At 35.2% G+C, this 9,908-nt stretch overlaps 1 protein-coding gene across 1 annotated transcript; it reads right to left on the bottom strand.

Annotated features, from left to right (window-relative positions):
- Positions 1–1,817: 1,817 nt before the first annotated feature.
- Positions 1,818–7,401, bottom strand: LOC108213139 (uncharacterized). The gene is made up of 5 exons (XM_017384879.2): positions 7,278–7,401; positions 6,881–6,974; positions 4,413–6,121; positions 3,368–3,506; positions 1,818–2,578 (listed from the first exon to the last, which is right to left on the bottom strand). Exons 2-5 carry the CDS (start codon positions 6,933–6,935, stop codon positions 1,974–1,976), a joined length of 2,508 nt encoding a protein of 835 aa, XP_017240368.1. The 5' UTR covers positions 6,936–6,974; positions 7,278–7,401; the 3' UTR covers positions 1,818–1,973.
- Positions 7,402–9,908: the final 2,507 nt, after the last annotated feature.

Raw genomic sequence — 9,908 nt, 5'->3', positions numbered from 1 at the left:
TCCCTTTTCACACTACTTTTACTCCACTATAGTCCTTTATACATTGGGTCTCACTATTTCACCCACTTTTGTTTCACTTTTCGACTAGTTTATACATATTTCTTAACCTCCATGCACAAACCCAACGTGAACAATTGGCTGAGACTAGGGAATATTAACCCCACAATAATACTAACTCACTTAGATAAAAAGTTAATAAATTATTTTAATTTTATAAATTAATTTATAATAGATAAAATAAGTACTTGTTATTATTTTAAATAATAAAATAAATATTTGTATTATATTAATCTCTCCGTCTCTTTTTAGTTGTCACATTTGGTTTTGTGTCGGCCAAATTGATCAAAGTTTGACTGAGATTTGTTAATATTTTATCAATTGAAATTTTTTAAAAAATATGTCACTGCAAATTTTTTTTATTCTACTTTAAGATGTAATTTTCAGTTTTTTAAAATAATGAAATTGTGACTTATAATCTTTGGTCAAAAATTAATCAATTTGACCAACAAAAATAGAAATGTGACAACTAAAAAGGGACGGAGGGAGTAGCATATTATATATACAATTTCAGATTATCTTATATTAATTTTAAAGGTTTGTTTAGTATGTATCCATAGGCACATGCTAATCACTAAAATTTATGAATTCGGTGTATTTTGATTGGTGTGTTTTTTGTAAATACAAGGGTACACAATTATTAAGGAGTGTAAGCCAATCAAAATAAGATAAATTTCTCAATTTTTTTCTTTATTGTGTGCCCATGAGCGCACCATAGAAAAATCATAATTTTAATCCGAAAATGATCCAATTTTTCGGTTAAGTTTGGGTCAACAGGAACCGGGAGAAACCCTTTATCTTAATTCGTATTTTCCGAGTTATCGTGGACTGGGTTTGATTGTATCAGCCTAAAGAGGGGAGTTGTCTGAATTCTGATTATTTGTGACCTGCTTTTTTACCATACCCCTGGCCCAGTCGCCTGAAATATTTTTCCCTGACACTCATAATTTCATCTCGCATTTCATGTTGGTCTTCCTTGTTCATAAACATCACAAGGAAATACTACTAGTAAATTTGGTGAAAATTTCTTGAGCCTGCTTCATCATTATACAGATTCTGAAGCAGGTGTTAGGCAAAAATTTAGTAAGATTAGGGGGTGTTTGGATTATGAGTGGAAATGGGTATTCAAAAAGTGTCCGGGGAATGATTTACCTTCAAGTGAGACTGGGTTCTCATTCCATCACAAAATTATTAATCCAAACACCAATGATTTGAGATTCCGATTTCCGTTAACCGGACACATTTACCATAAACGAAACCGACTCCTATAACCTCTTCCCTGTTATCAACGATTCAACAATGCAACATTTTCATTATCATTGTTAGTAGAAGTACAAGTGGTCTTACCACTTTCTTTCAGGCTTTAGGCTCAACAATGCTATAACAAGTTAGGCTTATCCGTTTCAATCAATTGCAACTTCAACTTTTAGTATACTGAAGAAGAATAACTGTCAGTACAGAAAGTGAGATTGTGATGAGAGGAACAAATTGGGAGAGATACGGTGAGAGAGAGGAGGTTTAAAGGTGGCGTTTGAAGCACTGTTATAAAATTGTTCAACTGGAGTTGTCGAGAAGTTCAACTATAATAACATAGTAAAGATATATTATCTCCTTCTCATATTACTGCGTTAAAGCAGGGAACTACTAATCATCTCTAAAGCTGCAGCGAGACCAAAACAAACCAGCAAACTGGTCCAGTGAAAAACTTAACTACTTAAGTCTAACATAGAGGTAGATTATAACAAAATTTAAACCCGGGATGAAACGAATCAAAACACCTAAACAAAATCAATATCCAAATGCAAATAATAAAATTAAAATCCTAACACTTTAATTTCCTATTATTTACTCCCTTCCCAGCACTATTTCATTAATTCTGTTGTCAAATGTCTATCTATACCCCGCCACCCCTATGACTATACACCAGATTTCAGTTCCATTACAAGCTCCGTCAGGAGGTCATCTGTTATAGATTTCTCAAATTTTATACCTAGCATGTCGATTGAACTCCTTAGATCCCCACCAAATGTATCCCTATCAATTACCTTTGCCGGTGCCTCTTGGGTGTCCAGCAACTTCTGCACCTCATTCCTCAGCTTACATTTCGGCAACTTACCAAATTCAGCTGTCATGGGCTTCACCCATGGACAAGGATTCTTGCAGGACCGTGAAATCTCCAAAACAGCTGCACGTATACGATCAAATAGTAGCATCCTCTCATATTTTGGTGCAGATGTCTCGTCACAGTATTTCTTCTCAAGATTGTGAAAGACCCAAGGCCCAAGAGGGTGATATGGACCTTTTGAATTTGGCATGCATGCATCGATGTCCGCATCATAAAGACCACATTCAATTAAGACATCAGCAATGTAAAAAGATTGCCAGTACTCAGATACAACTATCTCATCGGCAAGAAAACTTAGGCTCGATCCCTCACTAGCAAAGTCATTATTGATATGCAAATGTGCATCGAAGTTTGACTGTGATCGACTACGGAGCAGAGAGAGCTGCTTACGGAGATCTGGAAAAAGTGCAAAGGATGAAGAATAAATAAAATGGAGATACAAGTCTATCTAAGAAAATTATTAGACTCAAACAAAATAGATAACACTGAATATTGATCATTATTTCAATAATAAATATGCATATTTCTCCAGGCAAAAGAGTAATGTTCTCAACACAAATTAATAAGAACGACATCTGTATATTGGGCAACAACCCCCTATGGGGAATCGAATCTACAGCTACCTGCTAGTAGAAATTACAAATACTTACTCATGCCCTGCATTCCTCAAAGAAGAATGCATTTCACAGGCAAAATATTAATCTGAGCATAACTTTGCAGATACTCCGCACTTTCTAAAGAGCATACATGGGGAATCCACTCAATAAAAGCAACAAAACTCAGTGAACTCAGAGAAATAACTTTTAATGCCATATAGGCACGCTATGGAGATTGATACAACATGTTTTTGATTAAAGTGAAGGATGTGAAGACTTGCAACACGAAATATGGCCAACAATATTAGGCCACCGCACCTTACTTGCGGAGTTAAGTTGGAACATCTTTGTCACTATCAGAATAGCTCTTGCTTTATAGTATAACCTGCTTCCCTTGGTGGAGCCAAAATAGTATAGGCTAACTATTACCGTATTATATATATCAGTATATGCATGTATGTGTTGATATTGGTGTGTAGTGTTGGTAATATTGCTTTACCTTCCTTTTCTGTCAATTTATATTACAGAATCAACTATTTCCATACTTAACAAGAAAATATAACTGAGGATAATAGTTTAAATTAATTACCATGAATTTCAGCACTAAGTTGTTTAAAGCTTTCAGGAACCGATGATAAATCTTCTCCAGTAGGAACTTTCAGAACCGAAATTGCACTGGGGCCAGCCTCCTTCAAGATTCCTGAGGATTCTCCTTCAGCGACTAAGTGCTGCAAAATAGAAACGTTTTCAGACAAACCATGTAGCGGTACCCATATGCTTATTTATTATGATCATACAGTGCCAACGCATTGCGCGTGCCTATGCAAACCTGAAAACAATTATAGTATGCAATGGATTGTAATCTTTTGTTCCTTTGTAGTTGCCCAAAGAAGAATGATATCTTTAATGTTGTTACGTATTGCAGCCCACAAGAGAGACCTTGAAATGTGATTATTATGGTTTTGCGTTCCCTTACTCATTTCTCCAAAGACAAATATGAAACAATATCATAAGACCATACAGTGCCGCGTTCCCTTACTCATTTCTCCAAAGACAAATATGAAACAATATCATAAGACCATACAGTGCCCGCGCATTGCGTGTGCTTATCTAAGACCTAAAACTTATTTACTATGCATAGAATCTTAATGTTTTGTCCATTTTTTTCTCTCGCCTGTTTAACGTCTAGCTTTTTAAGGTAGGATGGGAGAGTATGTTGACTTAAGTATCGGAGCCATCTTACTATAATCTTTCTAAACCATGTTTTCTGCTTGTAAACTTCTACAAGAGTAGAACAATATAATAGATTCAAGAAACATTGACAGTTTCCAGAGTCAATTATAGAATCCTGTAATGTGAGTATTGTGTTCAATTTTGATATGTATCTTATAATATACATTTATTAGAGCTTATGGAGTGTCTCCACCTATGTCCAAAACATGTCTACAATGGTATTTAGAAATAATAACAATTGCAATGCACTGTGAAGTTCCTACAAAGGATGCAGAAGCTCTATGCATCAGAAAACATCACACACAATTATAAAAGTGGCTGCTAGAGTTCAGTTATTGGCGACAGCCTACAAGTAACATAATTATTATAAATATACCATCCAGGAATGCATAAAATCAAACCTTTGGATTTGAATGCTCTTGCCCGCTATGAGAGGGATAATATAGCTTTAGCATGCTTTTAGAGACATTCGGGTAGCATGCATCAGATGATACTGATGAAGCAGTATAGTACTCGAGTGTGGTGCTTGCTCCTGTCCCGAAAGTGCTGCTAACAATAGGTGTTGGAGGAACCATAGTATTCTCTTCAGGTGAATTTTTCTTTACAAGGTCTATATCATCATGATTGATATGGTTCTCCACTGAAGCATGGGAATCAGAAGCACGTCTGTGCCGAGACTGGGATTTTCTCTTGCTGGATCTTGAGGTTGCCGTCTCAGTTAACTTCCTATGTCGTCTATCACTTTGTCTACGACATCTTTCTTCTTTAGACAGTAGCAACTTGTCATCGGCACGTTCTGCATTTAACATTTCACTTCTGGTACCAGGAGGAAGGGATCTTGATCTCGGTTTAATTTGGGAATACATGTCCTTCCATCCATCTGCACTGCTGATACCCAAAGGCGTATCCCACCTTGCATTTTCCATATCCAAATGCTTCAATCTATCCTCCGAAATACAGAGCATTTCACGGAGTGTGATTCCCTTGCCACCTGTTCTTGCAAGTTCATGCCTCTGGGCCCTTCTCCACCTCTCCAGCAGTCTCTTCTTGGCCTGCCTGCTAACAAATGATTCTGTTGAATCATAAGATGTCATTTTCATCACGTCTGATTCACTTGCTGAATCAATTTTCGAAAGGTCATGAAGGCCCCCTGTCCCAGGTATCACTTTCACATAAGATGGAAACTCCGTTCTCATGCGACTAAACACCTCTTGCACTTCTCCATTAAACTTCCTGGCAGATTCTCTAGATTCTCTTTCCTTCATACTGAGTGTAGTCTCACTTAATTCTCTAATAACTTTCTTTCCATATTTTTTAGCCTCTCGAACTCGAGATGCTGAGACCTCTACACCATCAGTAACATCTATTTTTTCAAGATAGTCTCCTTCCTTTATCCTCTCACTCATGTGCCCTTTAGGTTTCCTACTGCCCGAAATATGAGCACGTGCAGAATCTTTTGATGATGAACAGTTACGAGCATCTTCTGCCATTGCATAGTTTGGTTTTAAAATTACAATCCTTGAGGTTCCTTTGTTAGTGCCCTCTTTCTCCTCCTCCCAACCAATTTTTGATTCCTGGAGATGATGTTGAGTAATTGCAAGGGCAGAAGATTGATTCAGACTACCATCATCATGTGTCTTCTTAGAGCCAATCTGATGTTTTGAAGAAGTGGTTCCCTCAACATTTTGGTGTTTAGCTTGATATTTTTTAGGGTCTGACTCTGACAGCTTTGGAATGAGTAGGTGACTGCAACGAGAGCTAGAAGAAGACTCTTGCAATCCCTGCAGATGCTTCACGAACAACGGATTAGGTTTCTTTAAAAGATCCATTATTGCATCTCTATTGGTGCCTGGCATCTTCAATTTCTCTTCAAAAATATCCTTGCAATCTGGCTCTTCAGTGATTCGCTTCTTATGTGATTCACCGCGAATCAAGTCCCCATCTCCTTGTAATGCTGGATCTGAAGTCATGAGTGAATTTTCCGAAAAGCTTTTGGCTTCCTTATGAATTGGCTGCTGAGATGGCAAGCCATCAAACCCCATTAATCTAGCAACCACATTCGTTGATGGAAGCTTTGATTTAGGCTTTTCTTGCCGAGCATGCTGGTCTCCTGATATGAAAACACATACCACCATTAGATCTTCCTCACGAAAGACAAGGCAAACACGTAATCACACAGAGCAGCAATGAGTCCATAATTACTTGGTCAATCAACAACACTTATCATAAGCTCATAAACAGTCTAAACCCTAAAGACATTTTATGCAATCTAAATTCCTCAACACCATCCAAGAAAATATCACTAACAGGTCATTTCATCATAATATTAAAAAGAAGAACAAAGAAATTAAATACATAATACTCTTAATAGGCCTAGTCATGCCATGTTCATGTATATGTGTACATCAGAAATCCAATATTAGCAGAGAAGCAAGCAAATTACTTCATGTATATGTGTACATCAGAAATCCAATATTAGCAGAGAAGCAAGCAAATTACGCAAACTCACACATTTAGCAGACTCGAACTCTTGCTACCAAGAGCTCAGAGTATCCACTTTTTTACAAAGGCCAAACGAAGATACAAAATAAATAATTTATGGAAATAATCTTATGTTTATATTGACCAAACAAAGAACATAAATCTGAAAGCCTCTTTAACATGTAATCATGACTTCCAGAACAGAAGACTTGTATAGTTCTATGCAATTAAGTACACATATCATACATATCAAAGATAATAATATATGCAATTGATCATGCACATAAAAAATCACAATTTCATATGCATCATATATATAAACAATCAGATCATACAAGAACAATCATATACACAGAAAGATCGATAAGAGAGGATGAAAGAAATCGACCTTGATCGTTTTTGTCGGAACTCTTTGATTTTGCGAGACGTCGAAGTCTGTCCATTTTTCAAACAAGAACAAGCAAGCAACTCAGTTCAAGCACCTGCATACACTCACATATACATATCGATTTTATCAGTAGATATTGTTTAACAACTGTAGATAAACACAATCTGCATTTATTAATATATGCGTACATGGAGAGAGAGAGAGAGAGAGAGAGAGAGAGAGAGAGAGAGAGAGAGAGGGAGAGAGAGATAGAGGAGAGACAGAGAGAGAGGGAGAGGGAGAGAGGGAGAGGGAGAGAGAGAGAGTGAGGGAGAGGGAGGGGGGGAGAGGGAGAGAGAGAGAGAGGGGGGAGGGGGTAGAGGGAGAGAGAGGGAGAGCGAGAGAGAGAGAGACTCACAGAGTAACTTCGCGAGAGCGGGTATTAATGAGAAGCAGCATCAACATTTATCGTTTATATGCAGAGAGAGAGAGAGAGAGTTAATTTGAACGTTCAAAAAGGTAGCGAGAGTGAGATTGTTGTGACATGAGAAGGGAGAAGTATTGTGCAAGTGTGCTACTATCTACGCGGGTAAGAGGCAGGAGGTTTACTTTTTGGGGGCCCACAGGGGCCTACACATACACGTGTAATATACATATTTCACTCCACATCAGTTACTTCTAAAAACTGTTGGCTTACTTGTACTTATTAGTTGTATCTTCTTCAATGCACTTTGTTCCTTTACGGACAGTTTTTCTATTTTTGGTTTCAAATTTAAATTACTGATATTGCAACCATAGTACCGTCGTAAATGAATTGAGTTGTTCTTTCCGACTTAAATTTGATATAATTGTATGGACTTTATCGAATGCAGTGTGAATGATATGTTCTGGCACGAAATCTTAATAAATTGGATGTTTAAGATGTAGGACTGGTATTCAATTCGGTTTGTAAGTTTGGATTCTGTTTGATAGAAAATAAATATGTTAGTGAAAAATTACTCTAGATTAAGAAATCAAGAACTACTAACCAACTGTTATTAAATATTAAATATTTAAAATAATAAATGGCATCTTTAATGAATTTGGGTAAATAAGTTGATCATTGATTGCATATGCAGGGATTGTTTGGATGAGTTTAAATTAAACTATCTAATTTACTTATTTAATATATGAAGGTTAATCCCATTAATTTCACTGCAGTTCACTTTGGGAAGGGTGGTTAACAAGAGGAAATATAAGTTCGAAAAAAATGAAAATTGCCTGGTCCAGATGATTGTGTATAAAATTTGTAAAAAATGACATGTGATGGTTTTTAAATGAAATGGATTCATATCAAAAACCTCAACTAAAACATTTCACATCAATTATCATCTCATCGTGTACAAACTGTTTGTACATAATTATGTGTACCTAGCACTACTCGAAAAAAATGTAAACATTAATATAATTGTGTAAAAAGTGATAATATTTACATTATATTATATGAGTTAAGTTCTATGGAGTACATATAAACATTGGAGTATTGGAGTACAAATTATAATTTTTAGTTTAATCATAAATAATATCTCTGATTATCCAAATTTATATAGTATAATTTATCATTTATAAGTAGTATTAAACATAATTATCAATTAATCATTAATATGTTTCAACTTTAACAAGCATTAAGATTGTGTTCTGCTTATAAGTTATATTGCAGAACATAATGTCCTACGATTTATAAAAGTAATTGTTCTATCTTTTGATTACAATGTTTATGTTGTAGAACATAATCTGCAGGTTGTCGGATGTTTACAAATATTGTAGAACACAAAAAATGAAGATTTTGGATGACTAGATTATATTGTATGAATCTTGTACTCCAGTACTCCAATATTTTTTGTACTGCATTGAATTTGACTCTATATTATATTGTAAAAAAATATTACAAACACTAACACTAACATGACTGCAAATATAATTATAGTAGCCGGCGCGAATTTGAGATATGAAAATGGTGTACACCCCCAACAATCTTCCACCCAGCATGTAGTGTACTAACACTAACATGACTGCAAATCATACCTTCTCTCTGAGAATCGAACTCGTGACTTGTTATGAAATTACTTAATAACCAAAATCAAAATCAAAGATTTCCTCTCGATCTTCATAAAATTAGTAATTTAAAAGTAATTAAAATTACAAAATAGACTAAGAAATTTCTCATAATACATAATATCGTGTATTAGAAAAAAGATCAATTTTTGAATAACATATTTCCATAAATTTTAAATAATAATAACATCATGTTTTAAGAATAATTAAAAAACCCCAATGAATACCATCAAAATTTTAAAAATTATAAAAAATCGTGATACCAAATTGAATACGCTTGATCTCTTAAAATCCTGAACCTTTTTAAGAAACTGTAAAGCTGTATCGGATACACACTTTGATCTTTACAGAAATTGAATTATGTAAAATGAGAAATGAAAACTAAAAACCTCCATATTTTCACGTCCCAAATTGAACAGGCTATCTCCCTGGGTCCGTATTTTATGTATGCTGCAGCCTACACGTAATGTAGGGGGTTTTTGGCTGAGGTTAAAATAATACTCTCTCTGTCCCAGTCAATTGTATACGTTTCTTTTTCACTGCTCGACACGCTTTTTAAGGCTCTTATAAAACATAGTTCCACAACTTATTTTTAAGATTTTCCTTTTTTTGTATAAAAATATAAATGTTATACTTTTATACAAAAAAAGAAAATCTTAAAAATAATTTACAGAACTATACTATATTGAAGCATTAAAGTCCGTGCCGCGCCCCCGTCCCCCAATGTATACTCTTGACCGGGACGGAGGGAGTAATAACTTCTTGTTTAAAGTAAAGAAGTGAAGTAGAAGTGAGATCCAAGTTAAAGACCTATAAGTGATTAAAGTGTTTGGAAAATAAGTAGAAGTCGTGAAACAAAAACTAACATTTCTAGCTTTTTATAAGTGTTTCTTGACTTTTTACACAAACGGTACAAATAAATACTTCTAGCTTATAAATCGATAAACTAGGCTTA

The sequence above is a fragment of the Daucus carota genome, chromosome 3, assembly GCF_001625215.2.
Source record: "Daucus carota subsp. sativus chromosome 3, DH1 v3.0, whole genome shotgun sequence".
Lineage (NCBI taxonomy): Eukaryota > Viridiplantae > Streptophyta > Magnoliopsida > Apiales > Apiaceae > Daucus > Daucus carota.
The sequence above is the reverse complement of the archived record's forward strand: the minus strand, read 5'-3'. Positions and strand labels throughout refer to the sequence as shown.

What these genes read in the sequence shown, in the direction of transcription:
- LOC108213139 (XM_017384879.2), bottom strand. Translation starts at nt 6,935, where the DNA reads ATGGACAGACTTCGACGTCTCGCAAAATCAAAGAGTTCCGACAAAAAC. An exon ending in TTCCGACAAAAACGATCAAG is followed by an intron (nt 6,122 to 6,880) that starts GTCGATTTCTTT and finishes TTTTCATATCAG; the next exon opens with GAGACCAGCATGCTCGGCAA. An exon ending in AAGAGCATTCAAATCCAAAG is followed by an intron (nt 3,507 to 4,412) that starts GTTTGATTTTAT and finishes TCTATTTTGCAG; the next exon opens with CACTTAGTCGCTGAAGGAGA.